A 21,854-nucleotide genomic window follows, 5' to 3' on the forward strand; every position below is an offset into this window, starting at 1 on the left:
TGGAGTTTGATACTGCCTTTCTAATCCCCTTCATGAAACAGTGTATGGAGAGTGGGAGTGGAAATTAGTTGTACCCTATGGCATTATTAAGGTTACCAGTGCATCTCCTCTCTTGGGCAGGAAAGATGAAAAGGGGTGTTGTAGTCAGAGCAGGTGACTTCTGACACACTAGGTGGGCGTATCCACAGGTTAGATTTAGGGATGTGATCTGAGTCTGTTGTTCTGACCTGGGAAATCTAGGCTATGGAGTCTCTGCCTCTTCCTCCTCCTAGCTCTGTAGGAGAGCCAGCCTCCCACCTTTTCTTGGGTAGAAAATCATGCCTTTCCACTTAAGACAAATATATTCTGGTGGCACATTCCTCACAAGATACATGGAGTCAAGTGTCTTAGTTTGGCCAGGGTTTGAAGTCATACCATGTTCAATTTCATCCTGAATGAAATAGGTAATTGAAGGGCTTGCTCCCTAGTGATTACCTTCATTTTAGTGAGTCTGAAGCACAGTATGTGGTCCAGACAGTTGTGTCTATGTGCTTGCTATGGTGTTTGTTGGTTTGGAGGAAAGGAGCCATTGTAGTTTATGAATGAAAAAATCTGATCTGCCACTATGGGTCCTATTCCAGTTTTCCTGTCAACTCTCAGTGGGACTAGGGGGCGAGGGAGATAGCTTAACCGTTAAGAGCACTTGCTGTTCTTGCAGAGGAGTCTGGTTTGGTTCCCAGCACCCACGTGGAGGCTCACAGCCATCTGTAACTCCAGTTTTGGGAAATCTAATGCCCTCTTTTGGCTGCTAAGAGCACCAAGCATGCATGTGGTACACATGCATACATGCAGGCAAAACACTCATACACATAAAATAAAAGCTTTTTCTCAAAATTTTAGTCTGTCTAGGTTTTAGTTTTCTAACCTATTGAGTGTGTGTGTGTGTGTGTGTGTGTGTGTGTGTGTGTGATTGAACCCAGCCCTTTACAAATACTAGGCTCTGCCACTAAACTATTTCCCTTCCCCCTAACTAATTTTCCTAAGATTTTTTCATGAAATTCTATAATTAAGTAACAGAATTCTTATGATAGTGCTTGCCAAACCATTCAACATTATACAGATGTTAAGATATTGTGATAGAGGGACAGGGAAATGAATGGGATCCAGATACATGATGTAAAAGACACATAGTATAAATTTTTTTAAAAGATTATGATAGAACTGGTAGTGGTGGCGCACGCCCTTAATCCCAGCACTCGGGAGGCAGAGGCAGGTGGATCTCTGTGAGTTCAAGGCCAGCCTGGTCTACAGAGTGAGTTCCAGGATAGCCAGAGTTATATAATGAGACCCTGTCTTAAAAAACAAAACCAAACCAAAAAAAAAAAAAAAGCCCAGCAAAATAAACAAACAAAAATTATATTATGATAGTTCTACATATAAACAGTATATTTATTTTACACATAATTAAGTTGAGTTTATGTTTTGTGTTGAAAGTGTGAACATAGTATGACCTGGCCTGTGATCTAGGAGAATGGAGTCAAAGGGAAGAAACAGACATGCAGGTATTCAGTGGCAACAAGACAATGATAGGTCCTGGAGTGGAAGAAACCTGGGCTACGGTTTACCTTATAAAGTCCTTTGTGTCTTAGGTAGAGTCCTGGGGAGGGTCCTCGAGAAATTCCTGGGAGAGGAAACAGCTTGTGTAGAAATCACAGGGTGTAAGCAAGTGAAGAGTAGTCCAGAGCTATGGATAGTATAAGTGAGACTGTGTAGCTTGGTCCAGAGCTACAGATAGTATGGGAAAGGATGGCTGGGGAAGTGATGAGGTGTAGGAGATAGACAAAGCCTTACCCATCACATTTAAGGACGTATTTTGAAGCCAGTGTGACATAACCCCTGTAATGTTATTTTAACATTTTATCTGGAAATAGTTTCAGACATAAATAAATTTGATTTTAAAAAAGAGACAAAAATTCCTGTGCAACTTGTTCATTACAAATCTCCAAGTGTTAAAATCTCATAAAGCATGACATAATGTTTAAAATCGGGAAATAAAAAAAAAATGACACAATCCTACTAATCTATGGCTCTTACTGAGATGTTGCCTGTTGTCCCACTGACACTGGGTTCCTGGCTTATGGTCTGGTTTGGGTCCTGTTCAGAATCACTGGTTGTGTTGCGGTAAATTATTTCCTTAGTCTCTGATCTCTGACCGTCCCTTTGTCTGTCTTTATGTTTCATGATTTTGATATTTTTGAAGACTGGTTGCCAGTTATTTTATAGGTATCCCTCACTTCTTTTTTCTATAGGATGTTCTCTCATGATTAGATTCAGGATAAACAGTTCTGGCATCACACCATAGACATGATACTGCATTCTTTTCAGTACATTGCAAAAGGAGGCATTGACTGGATTTGGCCCATCTCTGGTGGTGGTAATTTTGATTGCTTATTTAGAGTGGGTGGCTTTCTTTTGTATTTTAACATATGCCTTATGAGGATATTGTGAGAGTATGTAAATATCATTTCTCTTCATCCATTCATTGCCTACTGATTTTTAACACCCACAGACTTGTTTCTTTTCTTTTTTTTTCTTTTTCTTTTTCTTTTCTTTTCTTTTCTTTTCTTTTCTTTTTTTTTTTTTTTTTTTGAGGCAGGGATTGCTATGTGCCCACACTGACCTCTAATTTTAATCCCCCTGCCTTATCCCCTTGAGTGCTTGAGTGCTGGGATCATATAGGTGTGTATTGTAACTATAGCCCCAAAAGATGCTTCTTAACTGAAATAATTGATTCTCTTGCCAATTATTCTAGGGATCCAGCAAAGAGAGAGAGGGGAAATGAAGTAAAGGCGTGGTTTTCACCTTAGGAAGGAACCTGGAAGAGATCACTGTTTACTTAAGAGGGTGAACTTTTGCAGAATAGCTGTGTTTAGGGAGCTAAAAACAACTTTTATGGGTTTTCACAACTGGAATTTGATGTGGAACTACTTGAAGATTTTTGAATTAGTCTAAGCACTTAGGGTTGTTTCTGACTTGAGTTCAGTGATGAATCGAGAGGGAATCGAGAGAAAATTGAGCTTTGACTCTAAAAGCTCTTTTGCATTCTGGAGTCCTGCTGGGTTTCTGAAATACCTTGTGCTCTATATGAAACAATAGTCCTTTGGATATATTTCTTCCACTGCTTATTTGAATGTATTAAACTGTCAAATAGATGATGAAGGAAATGGGCTACATGTCCTGGGAGAGAGGTCATGACATTTTGGATCTGTAGTTAGCAGAGGAATTTCAACACACTTTCAGATCATCTCTTCAGATGGATTGAGTTCTCCAAGCTTGCCTTGTGTCTTCCTCAAATACTTCTGACCCCTTCTAACCCATAAGACTCGTGCCTCAGAAGTTTGAATTGACATTCACAAGTCAGCTGTGGAAAGTGATAAAGAATAGTGAAGCATTTTGAAAGATAGGCAGCGTAGAGAAAGAGCATCGGACTAGGAATTAGCCTGGATCATGACTGGGGCTCAGGTGGTTGCTTTGCTTATCTTCTTATTGGTTTAATTTCCTACCACAATTTTGCCATTGTCTTTGGATATGACCTTTAGACTAGAGAAATGTTTGAAGAACTTAAATAAGTTGGTTCTTGGGCAAAGCAACTGAAGTATTCATTCATATTTTGTAACATTTAAATGAGTAGATTGAGGCCCAAGGTCAAAAAGACTAGGCATAGTTGTGACAAGTTTGCCTTTTTTCTTCTGTATTCTTGAAAAGTGGTTGTGATCAAAAAAAAAAAAAAAAAAAGATAAGATCCTGTATTTATTAATTTTCTTAACTTCCTTTTAATTTGCTTTTGGATTTATGTATAATAAACTATTTCTCAACCTCTTTAAAATTATGGTACAACTGCAGGCCATAAAGTTTGCTCCTTCTGTCTAAGTTTATACGGAAGATTGGTGTGCTCTGGCTTGGAGAGCCTATCCCTAGCTTTCTAAATTGTTTATTTCAACCCTGCATATTTGACTGTGAAGCCCTTATTCCATAAGGAATGTGGAACTGACGATCTAATCAATAAGATAAAAGGACATCTTAATTAAATTGGGAGGGGACATTTGAAAAAAAGTCACACAGACACAGTGGACATTTTTTAGAATCCCGTAGTGCCTATGAAGAATGAATGTTCTTGTTAAGTATGACCATGACCTACAGTTCCATACTGCTTGAGACAGAGTTGGTGGGTAGAGCTGACCAGATGAGAGGCCAGCTGAGGTCATGCTATTCATTTCCAAGTTGAGAAATAATCCTGGCCCAAAAAAGCAGAAATACAGAAAGGTCTGTGGTTGCATTTTTCCTGTCATCACTATAACATTTGATACACAAATAATATTCTTTTGTACTACCTTTTTAAATACTGTTTTGATTAATTCTTTGAGCATTTCTTGCAATGTATTTGGATCATATTCATACTTCCCCCTCCCATCTAATAGCCGTCCTCTCCTTCCTACTCACCTAACTGTGGGTTTTCTTTTTCTTTTAATCCCCATCTAGTCCAGTTTGTGTTGCCCAACCACTCTTGAGAGTAGAGCATGCTCTGGAATACGGTTGACCTACTAGGGGTCACATCATTAACAAAAACTGACGCCCTCTCCTAGCACCTACTGAATGCCAGTAGCTCCTCAGCTGGTGGTGGAATTTCATGCCCACCTTACCTCTTCCCTGCTGGAATCTTGTCTTGCTTGAGCTTGTGAGGGTCTGTGCATGCTGTCAAAATAGTGTGAGTTCATATTTGCATCTGCCCTCTTGTGTCTGGAAAACACTATTTCCTTGATGCTATCTAGGACCTTTGGCTCTTATTATTTTTCCATCCCCTCTTCCTCAAAGATCCTTGAGGGAGAGGTATGATATCATTCTCTTTCTTGCTCTCAAAGTTTATGGACTCTCTTCCCCTTGTTTTCATTCAGTAAGGCTTATTTAAGATGAGAATACATAGTATGGATAGTGTGGAACAGTTTGTGAGCTCAAATTTCAATTCTGCCATTTAGTAGCTATTCCCTGGACAAATTGCTTGACCTTTCTAAGATTTAACATCTATAAATTGAGATAGTGATAAAATTATTACAACAGTTAAATGAAGTTATGCCATAAATTAGCACATATTAAATACTGAGTAGAAGGTATAATTATTGTTTTAATTACTAATTACATAATTAAATCCAGATCCTTCAGAAACGTCTGTTGTTGTTGAAAGGAAGGAAGACATTTGTATTAATAACTCTTATCATTGCAATGAAGACACCTGATGGCATAGGTAGCAATGGCTGAAGAATACAGTGCAGGTACTAAAGGAAATTTTCATATATAGCTTGCTTGTTTAATAAAGACAGCGAGCCAGTAATACTATCAAACACCCCAAACACCATTCCTGTGGCCTTCAAAGATATTATTAATCATAGAACTCCTCACCCCTAGTTTTTGAAATTTATGAGATGAAAAGTATGTTAAGTGGCATATAATGAATGAGCAATTATAAACCATATTCTGAAGTGACTGTTCACACAGGTCAATTCATTGAACTTTTTAGCAGCACTTACAAGGTTCTAGTGTGCTCTTTTTGAACTACAGCCCTTTGTATCACTCCTGCTGTCTTAATTTGTGATGATTATTTTCTTGTCTTTCTTTAATTATATCCCTTAGTATTGCCTCTAAACAACATAGTTTAATTTTTGTGGTGATTCATGCTACAAATTTTATTTATGACTAGGCAAACTAGTATTTTCTTTTCAATACTCCTATTACTTTCAGTACTTTACTTCTGGTGCCATGTGTATGGAGACTTCCTGAACACTAAGCGAGTCTCCGTTTCTTTGAAGATGTCAACTGGGTACCCTGTAGTTTACTTCACTTCTAGTATTTGCTGTCTGTAGTTAGCACACAGTTTACAGGCTAAGGGCTCAGTTCTACAAGACCTGCCCACTTCCCCTTCAGATGCCCATTAAAAGTTCAGGTTCTCATCTGTGGTTCTAATATATTAACTATAAAATAAAATGTCTGTAACACTTCTCCATATGTTTGCTCATTTGCTACATCAACCACAGAACTCAGGAAAACAATTTACATACCCCAATTATTTTATTATAAAAGGCTACAACATAGCACAACTAGAGATACAAGACAAAATTTGGAATTCAGAGCTTTTATGCCCTCCCCAGGCACGCCACCCTCTCAGCTGCACCCCCATGTATTCACCCACCTAGAAGCATCATTGTGGAAGCGTAGTTTATTAAATCTCTGGACATCATGGAGCAAGCCAACCAATCGTCAACCTTCTTTCATCTCCCCTTTCTACAGGCTGAGGCTGAGGTCTTAACCTTTTTTTGTTTGGCATGGTTTATGAGGTTTATTCCTATTTCATAAAGGTCTGCCTTAACATCTTTATTACTATTGAGTTCTGCTTATGAATATATTACATTTCTTTATTTTATTTTGATGAGCATTTGAGCTGGCTTTCTGGTGATGGTTTTTTTTTGTTTGTTTGTTTGTTTCGTTTTTGTTTTTTTTGTTTTGTTTTGTTTTTTGTTTTTTTCATTTTCCGGAGCTGGGGACCAAACCCAGGGCCTTGTGCTTACTAGGCAAGCGCTGTACCACTGAGCTAAATCCCCAGCCCCTTGCTTTTGTTTTTGATGGGGGGATATTTTTCCACTTACAACCAACATGAACATTGTTTTATCTATATACTGGTATACATGTGCCTAGTAGCAAGGTGAAATTTGAGCTGGATTTTTAGTGAGTGAAAAGGATTTTAATAGTTTATAGATAGAAAGGTAGTTTGTGACTTTGAAAGAGAAGCTGGAATAGAATGTTGCATGTGGAAGGATCAGGCTTTCAAGACTTTCAGTCAGGAGAATGGTGATGAATAAGGTGGTCAGCTAAATCACTGGGTTGATGAGTTGTTTGAAACAGTGCTAAAATGAACCCTGCATTCCAGGCTAAAGAGCTGGAACTTTATTGTGAGAGTACTTGAGAACATGAAAGATTTCAGAGTCACGGACGAGGCAGTGAGAGACTGCAGTGTGGTAGCAGTGACAGGAGGAATGGAAAGACAATCTGCAGGAAGTGGTTCTCTCCATCTGCCATGTGGTTCCTGGTAATTGAACTCAGGTTTACCCACTGAGCCATCTTGCCTGCCCCTTGACCTTGGTTTTTGCGATAGGGTTTCTCACTTCTGAGCTCCCCAGTTCAGCAACACTCGCCTGCCAACAAGCCCCAAGGACCCTTGTGTCTCTGCTTCCCCAGTGCTAGGATTTGATAGGTATGTACCATGCCTGGCCCTGTTTAAGGCTTGTTTATATGTTGATTTTCAGAGCTTTGTGTAGAAATCCCCCATTAGGTGGAATTTAAGTCACCAAATGATCCCTAAGATTTGATTTTCCATCACCTAACTGATTTCAAAAGATGCCCTTTATTTGGGTTAGAGTCAATCTCTTTCTCTTTATAGATTGTGAGTTTTGAAAAGCCCTGGGGAAATAAGAGGAACTATATTTAAAACCTGAGGTTTGTCTCTCTCTTGTTTTCCCAGAATGGCTTGAGGAGGGAACAACTTGAAAGCCTAAGTGTGGCAAGCCTTCATTGTTACCACTAACCATTCATTCCTCAAGTAAAGCACATAGCACAGTGTTTACCAGGAGTCTAGAAGTGCATCAAACCCGGTGAAGGCCACAGAAAAGTAATCCCTGTGTTCAGTGTTTAAACTTAGGGTCATGCATTTAGATATGCCATTTTAGGTAAGAAAATGAGAGAGAGAGAGACAGAGAGAGAGACAGAGAGAGACAGAGAGAGAGACAGAGAGAAGGGGAACATGAATGAACTGGATAGATTAGATAACAAACAGTAAGTTAGTAGATTTAAGCTTGAATGTATCAGTATTTATAAGTATAAACTGATTTATGCAAATGAAAAGGCAAGTGTAGTTTTCTGTCAGAAATTTTTCCCCATGCACTATTTGTTACTTATAAGAGAATAAATACAAGTTAGGTATAATATGTCACCCTATAACCCTAAGCCTTGTGAACCTGAGGCAAGAGGATTCCAAGTTAGAGGCTAGCGTAGGCTGTATAATTCAGTTCATGGCTAACTGGACTGCATAGTTAATGAGATCTTGTCTGAAAAAAAGGAGAGGGAGAAAGAACAAATACATTTTAAATATAAGGATACAGAATGGTTTAAATAATAGAAAAACATAACTAATAAATTCAGACCAAGTAGATTTTAATGTAGAAAAGTATTATTAAATAGCAAGAGACATTTCCTCATAAAAAGTCAAGTTACCAAGAAGAAATATATGTTTAATAATAATATAATATAGCTTGAACAGTACAAATTTTTCAAATGGACAGAATTCAGAGATAAAGTACCTTTCTAGGTGAATGAAACAAAAAAGTTCATTAAAAATGCTGGAAAACAACAAACTTGACCATAGTGACTTGAATACTGTGTCCAGCCATTGAGGTGAATACACAGTCTTTGAAAGGTAGTAACGTAGCTTGAATGATACAAATTTTTCAAATGGACAGAATTCAGAGGCAAAATACTTTTCTAGATGAATGAAATGAAACAATTCATTAAAAAATACTGCTGGGTGGTGGTGGCACGCGCCTTTAATCCCAGCACTCGGGAGGCAGAGCCAGGTGAATCTCTGTGAGTTCCAGGCCAGCCTGGGCTACCAAGCAAGTTCCAGGAAAAGCACAAAGCTACACAGAGAAACCCTGTCTCGAAAAACCAAAAAAAAAAAAAAAAAAATACTGAAAAACAAACTTGACCGTAGTGACTTGAGTCCTGTGTCCAGCCATTAGGGCGAGTATACAGTCTTTGAAAGATACATGGACAGCAGCTCTGCTCACCACCTGAATGTACGTGGATCATTTAAAGTTTAAGTATATATTGGAGAGGAAAAAGTGAAACTTTTAGGTAAAAAATCTTGTTAGACTGTAGTTTTGTCCATCCCTGTGTGTGTGTGTGTGTCCGTCCGTGTTCATTCCCCCCCCACACACACACACACCACGGCCCCAAACCAGTGCTGGAGATGAACCCCTGCCCTCCAGGCTTTGTCCACACTGTACCACTGAGTTACATTTACAGCTGTTAATGAGGTATCAGAGCCCAAACTCTGACTTTTTCTTTCTCACAATGTAATGATTTTATTTTTTCATGGAGTGAGGTATTAGCAAGAGGGAAGGTTCTATCCAAAAGGAAATGGATTTGTTGTTGTTGTTGTTGTTGTTGTTGTTGTTTTTGGAAACAGGGTTTCTTGTGTAGCCTTGACTGTCCTGGAACTTGCTCTGTGGACCAGGCTGACCTTGAACTCACAGAGATCTACTTGCCTCTGCCTTCTGATTGCTGCGATTAAAGGTGTGTGCAAGGATCTCGATTTTTAAAAAGTGTTGATGGGCCATGACAGATGGGAATAGGTGCACCTGTAATTAGTGTGCACAAAGACAAGAGGCCGTATACCACCAGTGCAGCTGGGGAGATCTACTCAGTACTCTAAAGTTGGCAATAGGTTCCTCTTCGATGCAGCCCTGACGCCTGAAGTGTCAGGGAAGTGTTGTGTTCATGACTGAACCCTCTGGAGCTTCTTCCTTTCTCTATATTGGGACTCTAAGGCAAGTCAAGACTCCTAACTACACTGATTCCTGATGAATCGGCTTTACTGCTAAGTTCCTCTTTCTCATTTAATCAGCAGTTTTCTCGTTTAGGCATTTCCTGTAGGGTGCTGCTGACTGTTTCATTTCCTACCAGGCTGCTTTCCTCTTCTCAGTGTTCGCTTGCCAACTTTCAGATGAGCTCTGTTACCTCTTGTCCCAGCCCAGCCATCTGGGAACCACGCAGGCATTCTTCCGACTTCGCAGCTCCTGGGATTTGCTGTTGTAGGAGGGCATATGCTTGCAAGCACCTCACAATGCTGGCTCTCCTTCTTTCTAAGCCATTGCTTGCTTTTCTTCCTGAGTTCATTTGATGTCTACTGAGGGATTGGTGTCCTCTTTGCCTTTGTGTCTTTTGTTCCTTGTGTGTCCCAGTCTATGTGAGGATGCCCAAATACACCTAGATACAATTTCAGTGCCTCAGATGTCCAGCCTTGGAAATGTGGTAGACGTTTACCTTCAGAATAACTTCAATAAATGTTTTTGGAATGAGATCAGAACCTGAAGACATATTCAAGGCATTATCCTGATGAGTAACAACAGTGGGGATTTGCCAAGACAGCAACTACATTGATGACTTAAAAGGGAAAACTTAGATGTGACTTTTCTTTCATGGATGTTGTTCTGAGCTTATTTTCTTAGTATAGGATGTGTCTTTCTAAGAGGCTGGAACACACATGAAGTTCAGACTCTGCTATTAGACGTCTTGAGAGAACAGGTGGCCTTCAATATCTCCCTGCCTCCTACTCCTATTGACCTGTCCCAGTCCAGTGGGATTCATTCTTGTTTGGATTATCTGTTTCACTTAGAAAATGTAGTAGGTTCCAGGTTTTAGGGGGGGGAAAGGCTGTTTTTCCCTATGCAGTATAATCTTGGCTATGAGTTTATCATGTAGCTTTTATTATAGTGAAGTTATTTTTTTTCTTGTTTCTTCTGAGCTTTTATCATGAAGAGATGTTGAATTTTGTCAGAGACCTTTCTGCATTTGTTTGATGCTCACGTGACTCTGTCCTTAAATCTACTTATATGTTATATCATACTTAATGATTTGCATATGTTGAACTAAACCCCTGGAATAAAAACAAAACTTGGTCATGTATCTAATCTTAATTCATTCTGAAATTCAGCTTACGACATTTTTGTGTCTGTGTTCATGGGAAAATTGGTCTGTATGGTTTTCTCTTTTTGTTGTATCTTGTCTGGTTTGGTTATCTAGGAAATGGTGACTTTATAAAAAGTTTAACACAGTGTTCCCTCCCTTCCTTGGCTGGAACAGATAGAGTATTGGTGTTCACTGTTCTTGAAACTCGTGGTAAAATTTGGTGACAAATCCTTTTGGCCCTGGCATTTTCATTGTTGGGAGATGTTATTGCTACTCCATTCTCAGGTATTGTTACAGACTTGTTTGTGTCTTTTTTATTTAGTGTTAGTAGCCCAGCACAGGAATTTACCATTTCTTCTAAATTTTCAGGAATGTAACTTTTCATATTAAGCACTAATGATCCTACAGATGTCACTGGAATCTATAATAGCCTCCTCCTTTTCATCTCATAATTTTATTAATTTGAGTCTTCTATCTCATCAGCTAATGGTTTGTCAGTCTTGTTTATTTTTACAAAAAAAACCCTCTTTGATTAGTTCTTTGTGTTACTCTTTTAGTGCCCATTTTATTAATTTCTGCTTTTATTGTCCACTGCTTTGGGGTTTGGAATGTTCTTGTTTTTTTCTAAGGTCTCAAAGTATATTATTAGGTTTGAGCTTTTGTTGTTGTTTTATGTATTTTTTAATGTAAGTACTCATAGCTATAAATTTTCTTCTTAGAAGTACCTAAGCTATATTTCATATGTTCTGGTAAGTTTTGCTTTTATTTTCATTGGATTCCAAGAATTTTTAAATTTCTGATTTCTCATCTTAGAGTGTATTTTTACATATACGTATTTTTCAATAATTTCTATGATTTCTGTTACTATTGTTTTCTTGCTTAATTCTACTCTGATGGAATAAGATACAATTAATTTTATTCCAGTTCTTTTGGATGTTGTGAGACATGCTTTGTGGCTAGAATGTGGCATACTTTAGAGGAGGGCACATGAGATGCTAAGAACTTACATTCTATAACTTTTGGATGGAATATTCTGTCTTTATCTGCTAAATCCATTTGAACTATGGTGTAGTTTAGTCCTGAGGCTTCTTTGCTGTTTTTTTTTTAGTATGGATTTTATTTATTTTTTAAATATATTTATTTATTTTATATCCTGACTCCCTCTTCTTCTCCCAGTCCTTCCCCCACCCCAACTCCCCTCTCCCCAACCCCCAATTCATTCCTCCTTCTCCATTTCTATTCAGAAAAGGGCAGGCTTCCCATGGATATCAACAAAACATGGCATATTGAGTTGCAGTAAGACTAAGTACCTCCCCTTGTATTAAGGCTGGGCACAGCAACCCAGTGTGAGGAATAGTGTCCTAAAAGCCAGACAAAGAGTCAGAGACAGCCCCTGCTTCCACTGTTAGGAGTCCCACAAGAGGACCAAGCTACACAACTGTCACATATAGCAGAGGGCCTAGGTCAGTCCCACGCAGGCTCCCTGGTTGTTGGTTCAGTCTCTGAGCCCCTATGAGCCCAGGTAAGTGATTCTGTGGACTTCCTTGTGATGTCCTTGACCTCTCTGGCTCCTATATGGATGACCTATTTAAATATGAGAATGGGGTATCAAAATCACTCTGTATTATTATTGATTTGGGGCTTATCTGTTTCTTCCATTTGATTTTGAGGTTTTGTTTGTTTTACCATTTTGAGTTATTATTAAGATTTTGGTGTAAATTTAGGCAAAATTAGAAGCGGGGGAGAGGAGGGGAGGGAAGGAGAGGGAAGGAGAAGGGAAGGAAAAGGAGGGGAGGGGAGGGGAGGGAAGGGAAGGGAGAGAGAGAGAAAGCTCCAGAAAAGGACAGTAGTTAGGTATAGTAGTGTAGGCTTGTAAGCCCAGCACATGGGAAGCCAAGGCGGGAGGGTTCAAAAGCTGACGGTCATGTTTGGTGCACAGGAAGATTGAGACCTGCCTAGGCTGTGTCAGATAAACAAACAAATAAGTAAATTGGAGTGTATAGTCAAGATACAGGTGTAAGCTTCTCAAGAGACATCTCTCCTCCATTGGTTTTCAGTGATTTTATATTTTAGTGGCTTTGGGGTTCTTTTAATACTATGTTTTTTTTTAGATAATTCAACAAGAATCTGAAACAAGTAGTTTCAGATTTATAGTGTGTCAGGTTTCTTCTGTAATATGACTTTTTTTTCCTGGGAAAATTCAACTATATCCATTAACTTCTGAGTGAAATGGTTATTGGTGGAATTAGTTTTTGTGGTGCTTACAAACTCAAAAGATTCCAAACATTATTTTTTTTAGCCAATATATAAGCTTTTGAGATTGACTTATACCGAAGCAGTGTCATCAAAACTGGAACAGCCGTTTGTAATTAGAAAGGCAAATGCAAAGTAGAAGGATTTACTGTGTAATAGCTGGATTTCTAAGAACTCAGGTTTCTCTTTCAGGCAAGCTTGACTGAGATAAGAAAAAAAAATCCTTAAACTAAGATCATTCCATTTCTATTAATGCCTTTGAGATGGAAAGAATTACATTCTGATAGGCTCAGACATCAGGTCAGTGTCTATCTTTCTCAGCAGACTGTGAACTTTTAAACTCTCTGTTTTATATTCAAGCCACACGTGTATGACATGTAATAGATGTTCTATAAATATTTGCTGATGGGTTTTGGGTTTTTGTTTTTTTTTTTTGTATATTCTCTAAAAATCCAGCTGTCTTTCCCCCTTGCCAGAATCCAGTAATCAAACCTAAACCTACTTTGAACTGTAATCAGCTGTCTCAAGAGGAGAAGTTATTTAGCTCCTGTCTTGGTTGGTGGGCTCTAATCCTGTCACTAGTACTTTAAATTTAGTGAGTTATGACTAGTATTTAAAAAGTAGAAAAGAATAGAAAATACAAGAAGTCACTATGCGCTACACATAGGTTTGCATTGTAGAATACTGGATTATAATTTCAAAGCTGCACACCCTTGCCTCCTACCCATATGCAGAATGTCAAAGCACTCCCAGTGTCTCTCATGTGGCAACTCCAAGCCAACCTTTCTTTAAAATATTTGTGCTGCAGTGTAATTACTATTGTTGTTATCGTTTGTCACACTAAAGATTCACCACCGAGGCCTTGAGCTGGTAAGCAAGGCTTCTCCCACCAAAGCATAGCCCTAGCACTCTATTGGTATATTGTATGATCTTGATCTCCCGAGTGTAGGGTCCTGATAGAGCTCAGCCTTACTAGACTCCTCGTTGATTTCCAAGTCAGTGAGTGAGTGGACACTAGCAAGGCCCTTTTTACACACAGGCAAGGAAATACGCTGGAAGGGAAATTCAGAAGTTATTTCTCAGCTAGGTCACCACTCTGCACCCCTATAGCAATAACCCCCACTACACCATGTTTTTGTTGAATGAGTTGGATGGGAGAGGCCAGCCAGGTTCAGTTACCACCGTCGCTAACATTGGCCCTGATACCTAATAGACCACTCCCTTAAGCTCTATCCTAACCTTTCAAAGCATTCTGGGCAAAGTGCCAGCTCAGGAACTCTTTGAAAAAGAGTGCCCCTGAAACCTCCACCCTGGACTTGGTGGCATGTCTCCTGCTGCAGAGCTTAATAGAACATTTATAACCCTTTCCTCTGTGATCTGGAAACGTCCATTCAGTTTTAAACTAGTTGTTTTTTTTTGTTTTTGTTTTTGTTTTTTTTTTTTTTAACAGTAGGCCTCTAATATATCTTTGGGGTGAAGAGAGGATGCTAGCTAGCACTGATGGATATTTGTGCACTTGAAAATTGGATCTTTTTTGGAAAACTGCTGATACAGGCCCATGTCACAGAATTAAATGACCCTGCTGTTTCTACCTGCTGACAGCTTCAGCCTTGGGACCAACTGAAATTAGCTCCTACCACATGGCAGAGGCACACTCTCCTAATACACACAAATAAGGAGGGATTTTGTGGTAGTAAAGGTTTGTAAGGTAGAAGGGCATATTACACTATGCTAGTCTGAATAAGTAGAAGATTAAATGATCAGTGGTTCTTCTGGTACAGACTAGTTTCAGAACCCATTTATAATTGGTGGGACTTTTGTTTGTTTGTTTTGTTTAAGCTAACAGACAAACCCACTGACATTCAGGAAATACATTGATTTAAGGAAGTACAAAGATGGGGGAAGGAGCTGCAGAGAAGGCTCAATGGTTAAGAGCACTGTTTCTCTTTCAGAGGTTAGTTAGGTCCCAGAACCCACGTCATCTGTCAGCTTACAACTGTCTAGGACTACAGACCCCGGGATCGAGGCCTCTGGCCTCCTCAGGCATCTGCACTCACTTGCACATATCCGCATGAAGACATGCACACTTATACAGAATTAAAAATAATAAAAATAAACCCCAAAAAAGGAAAAAGTGACAGTCCTACATTCAAGCAGAGCGGAGCACACATTTCTGCTGCCTTACTCTTGGGCACTTAGGGGTTGGGGTGGGGGGTGTTTTGGGACAACGTGGAGATGAGGCTGTGTGTCCAGTCCTTAACTGTTAGAAAAGGAAGACTTCTTGCTGGTTTTGGAAGCACACAGCTGGAAGGAGCTGTTGTTGCAGTCTTTTCTGACTACCCCTGCTTTTGTAGCAGGCAGACTGGGGCTCCCACTCTGGCCAAAAAAGGTTGCGATAAGTTTTAAAATAAAAGATCCAGATCTGAGCACACCATCACACTTCCTATTCTATTGTTGATTGTGCCACATTGCTATTCTAAATTTAGCTACCTTTCTTTTCTTTTTCTTTCTTTCTTTTTTTTCTCAGACAAAGATAACTATGCAAACATTCAAAAGAAAAACTTTACCCAAGTTAACCACCCCCAACTTCTGTTTGGTTTCCTGCAATGTTTAGATGACTCATTCTCTTCCAAGAAATTTTAAAGAAAAGAGATCCAGGCGGTGTGTTGGTGCACAAAGACTGCACTGTGAATTCCTTTTCTTCACTGCCTAGAAACCCCTTTGCTTCTTTCTAGAGAAGGGAAAGCTCTGCAGCCCCCACTGTCTTGTACTGGGCTTCATGAGTTTTGTTGTTCCTAGGAACAAATGTGCTCCTTGTCTTTGGGTGGGGCTCCCTCTTAGCTTCCCAGCTCCTTTAACCCCTCTGTACAGAGCTGCACGGAAGCACTTCCTGATGCTGTGCTCTCCCTGAAGGCATGCAGTTAAGGCTTCTGAGTTAGAGAACAGGTGGCCTTTTATCATCTGTGGAAGGAGAGACGCTGGCCAGTTCCTGCCTGTCTTCTGGGTCAGCGATGCTCCTATTAGGAGCTTTCATTGTATATTTTAATTGAGCTAGCTACACGTGTGTGCCCAGCCCCGCCCAGCCCGAGGGGAGTGGTAAATCTGATTGCTTCAGCAACTTGTTCAAATAAACAGGGGTAATAGTTCATTGGTCCTCCCGACTAATCAGAACACAAAAGGAAACATCTGCCTGTCTTAATTGCTATTTTATTGGTTAGACTTTCCCTCCTCTCCCCCTCCCTTCCTCTTCCCACTCCTGGACTCCTGCTAGTTTATTTAAGTCACAGCTAAGCAGCATAGCATAGGGAAAGGTCCTATCTCATTTAAGCATAAGGATGGGGTGAGAAGGGCTGGAAGGCTGGTAAGGGTTGCTGCTGTAGCTGGGAGGGTGGGCAGTTGATAGTGATACTCTTGGTCACCGCTGACCTTGATTCTGAGGCAGATGGTGAGTCATTTTCTCCTCTCTTCACCTACTTGCTCGCCTGTTGCTTCTGTGGAGCTCAGCCTTCCTCACCATGGGAGGGGCTGCAGGGTGAAGTTGTAGATGAGATGCATTCTTTCTTGTGGCTTTTCCCAGCAGTTGAAAACTGCCCTCTTTCCCAGGTTACTGAGTGAAAGGTACTAGTAATAGGAAATCTAAAACAGGCAAGATATCCCTGCAGCTTTCGTTTCTGCTTTCATCTGGGTCCTTGCAGAGAACTTGTGCATTGCCTTTTACTCTGCTCGGAAGCCAGCCTCTTTGGCTCTGATATGGGCATACTGTTAGAAATGAGTTCGAACCACCAAGAAAGAGACCACCATTCCAACTAAAGTGTCTTTATAGGCAAAACTTTTATATTGATCAAGGGTGAACAAGAGAAATTTTATTCTTGATCAAGCACACAAAGCCAGGAAATGTTCTTGGTTTTTCTTCTAAAGCAGGTGCTGACTGTCTTTTCCATTGGAGAGGGTCCCACCTCTGTCTTTCATGATTGGCTAGCTTTATAAGAATCAGCACAAAGGAAATAAGAAAGGGGACAGCCACATGAGTTCCAAGAATGCAGCAGGGCCTTTGTATGAATAAGAGTTTTACTGGGTGGGGGATTAAAGCATTTACATACAGGTTTTACAAGGTGGAGGAGATAAAGATTTGAATACTTTGCTGTAAACAAACGTCTTATATGTTTAACAGAAAAGACTAACGTTTAATGTTTCTTACAATAAGGAGACAGGCAAAACATCGTGTAGAACCATAGAGTGGTAGAGGTTGGTGTCATAGTAAGCTTCAGCTGTCAGCTTGACACAATTTAGAGTCAGTTGGGAAGAGGGAGCCTGGGTGAAGAATTGCCCCTGTCAGATTGTCCTGTTGCATGTCTGTGAGGCATTTTTAAATTGCTAATTGATGTAGGAGGGCTTAGCCCATGGTGGGCAGTGCCATTTCTAGGCAGGTAAGCCTGGGCTGTGCAAGGAATTTAGCTGAATGTGAGGCTGGAAGCTAACCAGTAAGCAGCGTTCCTCCGTGGCCCCAGTTCCTACCTTGAGCTCCTGCCCTGGCTTCCCTCAGTGATGGACATGGGGCTGTATAAGCCAAATCAACCCTTTCTTCCCCTAAGTTGATTTAGATCAGTGTTTTATCGTAGCATCAGAGAAACCAAACTAGGACACTTGGAAAAGGTCTTTTTTTTTTAATTAATATTTTAGGTTAGCATATAAAGTAGTGAGTTTCATCCTGTTCCCCCCCCCCCCTTTTCAAGACAGTGTTTCTCTGTGTAGCCCTGGCTGTCCTGGAACTCACTCTGTAGATCAGGCTGGCCTCGAGCTCACAGAGATCCGCCTGCCTCTGCCTTCCGAGTGCCGGGATTAAAGGCATGTGCCACCACCGCCCAGCTCATCCTGGCATCTTAACACGTGTGTTGTTATATTTTGTTCTCACTTGCTTTCCTCCCTCAGAGTTCTTCCTATGTTCCTCCCTCCAGCTGTTTCCCTTTCTTCCCCCAGTTAACACCAACTTCTGCTTTCTTATTATGTGTATTCCATTACTCTGGTTCCCAGCTCTCTTAAAATCTCTTCCTCCCCTTTGGTAATGTTCTTCCTAGATTCATGGCCCTCACATGCAATTTTAAATCAGGATTCCTTGTGAGAGAACAAATGTGGTGTTTACTTTTCTGAGTCTGACTTATTTCACTTAACGTAGTTTCCAGTTACGTCCGTTTTCTTTCAAAAGTCATGACTTCACTTTTCTTTATGACTGCATAAAAATTTCTCATGTATATTCACCATATTTTATTTCTCTCTTCATTTGTTGATGTCCATCTAGGATAGTTCCATTTCCTGTCTATTATGAACAGTGCAGCAATAAACACACATGTGCACATGTCTCTGGTATGTTTACTTGTAGTCCTTTAGGTGTATTCCCAAGATTGATATAGCTGGGTCACAGAGTTCTGTTCTAGTTTTTGAGAACCCAGCATGTGTTGTTACTGTTTTCTTATGACACCATTCTGACTGGGGTGTGATGGAATCTAAAAGCAATTTAATTTGCATTTCTCTGATGGCTAAGGATCTTGAGCAGTTTTCAAATATTTACTGGCCACTTGTATTTCTTCTTTAGAAACTATCTATTCTGTTCATTAGCCCATTTATTGATTAGATGATTTGGGCTTTGGGGTGTGTTAAATAGGCACCTGAGCCATTTGTCCTGGGTCTGAAACTCAACATCACTTACCTAGGTGTTTAAATTTTTTTTAAGGTATTTGTGGATTCTAGATAACCAGATGCATACTTGGAAAAGACTTTTCTCCCATTCTATAGTCTTGCTTCACTTTGGTAGTTGTTTCCTTTGCTATACAAAATACGCTTTTTTTTTTTTTTTGATGTAATCTTTCTCAATTTTTTCCTGTGCTACTGGAATCCTTTTCAGAAAGACCTTGCAAATGCTTGTATCTTAAAATATCTTCCCTATGTTTTCCTCTAGATCCAGATCTTACAGTAAGAGGGAAAGACTTTCATTTTACAGAGAGAAATTAAATCCAGAGAAATTGACCAGAGCAGACAAATCATAGCAAATGCTGTGGTTTGAATAGGAAATGTCCTTCATAGACTCATGTGGTTGAACACTTGGCCCTCAGATGATGGCACTACTTGGGAAGTTGGAAACTTCCTGGAAGAAGTGGGTCATGGGTGACAGGCCTTGAAGTTTTATAGCCCATCTTCACAGCCTGTTCATCCTCTGCTTCCTGACTTGCCAGCTTCCCCATTCCTGCCACCACGCCTTGCCTTTCCAAACCAAGATGGAATGTATCCTCTTGAACTGTAAGCTGCAATAAAGCATCCTTCCTTTAATTGCTTCTTGAAAGGTATTTTGTCAAAGCAATAATGTAACGAATACACAGCAGGTGATAGCTGAGACTAGCAGCAACTGTTATAATTGCTAAGTTGGGGGGTTCCTTCCACCCTCTTTTTAAAATTACCAAGTACAAAACACATAGCTATTCATGATATATTCCATAATGAATGTTATGTTATATTCCATAATGAATACCCTAATAGGAAAAAAAAAAAAAAAGCAAAGTGGCAAAACAGTTTTTAAAATGTTCAGGCTTGGGCTGGCAAGATAACTCAGTGGGTAAAGGCACTTGCTAACAAACCTGACAACCGGAGTTTGATGCCCAGAAACTACATGTTGGAGAAAGCTGACTCATGCGAGTTTTCTCTGTCCCCAGTGTGCCCTGTGGGAGGCATGTGTGCGCACACCACACACACACACACACACACACACACACACACACACACACACACACCTTGAAAGAAGCAGTATGAATGGAAAGGACTAGTCCCTTGCCCCAGAAATGAGCTATGATGAGTGTCACTTAGGTGCTGGAGATGCAGCCCAGTGGTAGAATGCTTGACTGGCACCCACAAGACCTCAGGCTTACTTCTCAGTATGGATAAGTAAAATTTTAGACGAGTGCTTGGGTGTTGTAGTTATCTGAAGGACAATACCTTGGTGATACCAATCGTTTTTATTCTCTGCCTTCTTGGACTTGGCTTCTAACACTCAGTATAGAAGATACACTTCCTTCCTGCTTCCTCATTCTTTTGTTCCTCCTATTGTGTGGTTAGATGCCAACCTAGGGTGGGCAGCAGCAGAGGATCAGAGAGCCTCTGCTGCTCAGAATTAGCCAGTTGGAAACTCCTCAACATATAGAGTCAGGTAGTGTTAACTGAATGTTGCAGGGAGTCATTATTGAAGAACCACTGCCTCGGGAGTTTGGGAAAGAAATGAAGCAAGCAAGAATTGGGTGACCCTTAACATCTGTGCCAGAAAACACAAATGCACTCAGTTTTAGGTGGTTTTTCCTTCTGTGGAGAAGGAATGTGCAGGCCAGTCCTGTGGGTCCTAGCTTGCTGTGTGTGGTTTGTGTGCTGTCAGGTTAGACGTCCAGTACCTTCCTGCTTGGAGTTTTCTTTTGAGTTTAAGGTCTTTGGAGTCCATGGATATTTATATCCTTTTTTCTGTCTCATCCTATTGTACATCTTACCATCTTACTTTCCTTAGTAATCCAAGGGAGTGTTTGCCTGCAAATATCTGAGAAAGCATGGTCTACCTAACTACAGTTATTAAGTAGGATGTGGCTTCCAGGTCTGCTTTTAAGACCAGTTGAAAAGTCAGAGGCTGTAACCCATTTTCCCTTTACGTGCTTACCTTTACCTCTTTCTATAGAAAGAGCTCGTTTCATTTATTAAAACTCTTGGAGTAATCGGGCCGTAGTTGGTTATCGGATTGGCTGGGTTAAATAATGGGCTGTCATTGAGTCTGTGTCGTTTGTAGAGCCTGTGCTGCTCTTGCCTTTGTGCCACCTCCCATCTCCTTCTGTTTTTCAATTAACCTTCCTTCCTCTTCTCTTTACAGAGTAAAGAAGTTGGCCAGCAGCTCCAAGATGATTTGATGAAGGTCCTGAACGAGCTTTATTCGGTAAATCAGATAGGCTGCCCGGCTCTTTGATCCCAGAGAGAAGCAGCATTTGCAAGTTTGCAGCCATAATCACGTCAACAACAGAACTTAGCTGAGGCTGAGGACAGTGCCTATTCCCCATTGGGGGTGACTCCACCCATGTGTTTTTCCACACTCATTTTTTTTCTAAACCAGATGAGCCAAAAAATATTTTTTGCAGTTGTGCAATCTTACTGTGGCTTCATCTGGGGCACCACTGAAAGAGAGCAGCCAAGGTCTAGGTTACCAGCACAGCTGTCCCCATTACCAGCAGGCAGGAACCCCAAACTTCATGGCAAAGAATGTGGCCCACATCGCACTGCTGCTTGTTGGAAAGCATGTATAGTCTTAAGTTATGCATCAGACCTTAGGTTAATCATGGTTTGAGTTAGAGCAGATGCTGTAAAGGGAAGCACAGATTCCTAAAGTCTGCAGTGTGAAGTACTGTTTCAGGCAAAGAAAATGTTGCAGAAACACAGCAGAGAGGTAAACTATGGGCTTAGAGCAAAGAGCACAGTCTGCTTCGAACTCTCTCGGACTGCAGGCTCGTAAGCTGATATGTGCTGTGTGCCCCAAAAGTGCTGGTGGTTAGTTTCTGTCCACCATGTTTTGTTAATTATTTTGAAAACATGCACCCACCAAGGAAGTTCCTGTTACCATAGAAGGAATGCTTCACCTGTACAACTTGTAGCTTTTATAGACCCTTTCCGAAGTTTGGTTGTATCAGCACTGTGTGTCATTTTCCAGAGTTGCCCTAATCTAGTTGAAGGTGAAAATGATTTTCCATGGTTACTTGTCCCTCCCTTCCTCTTCCCCCTTCCTTGCTTCACCCAGTGGAGACATGTGTCACAAGCATTTG

The 21,854-nt window shown here is 40.4% G+C and overlaps 1 protein-coding gene and 1 long non-coding RNA gene across 9 annotated transcripts in view; one reads left to right on the plus strand and one right to left on the minus strand.

Moving 5' to 3' along the window:
• The window catches only part of Srgap2 (SLIT-ROBO Rho GTPase activating protein 2), a 219,765-nt gene that overhangs the window by 130,144 nt on the left and 67,767 nt on the right, over positions 1–21,854 (plus strand). For all 7 annotated transcript variants that reach the window (XM_059280830.1, XM_059280832.1, XM_059280834.1 and 4 more), the window contains one exon: positions 20,915–20,977. In XM_059280830.1, coding sequence (XP_059136813.1) covers positions 20,915–20,977 — 63 coding nt within the window. The remainder of the gene's footprint in view (positions 1–20,914; positions 20,978–21,854) is intronic.
• Positions 16,824–21,806, minus strand: LOC131925487 (uncharacterized). Of its 2 annotated transcripts, none has more exons than XR_009383263.1 (2): positions 21,635–21,806; positions 16,824–17,002 (listed from the first exon to the last, which is right to left on the minus strand). It is a non-coding gene; the product is annotated as an uncharacterized LOC131925487 (long non-coding RNA). The 2 variants fall into 2 exon arrangements; XR_009383262.1 differs by having other exon boundaries at positions 20,708–21,806.

This window comes from Peromyscus eremicus, chromosome 15 (assembly GCF_949786415.1).
Source record: "Peromyscus eremicus chromosome 15, PerEre_H2_v1, whole genome shotgun sequence".
In the NCBI taxonomy this organism is placed as follows: Eukaryota; Metazoa; Chordata; class Mammalia; order Rodentia; family Cricetidae; genus Peromyscus; species Peromyscus eremicus.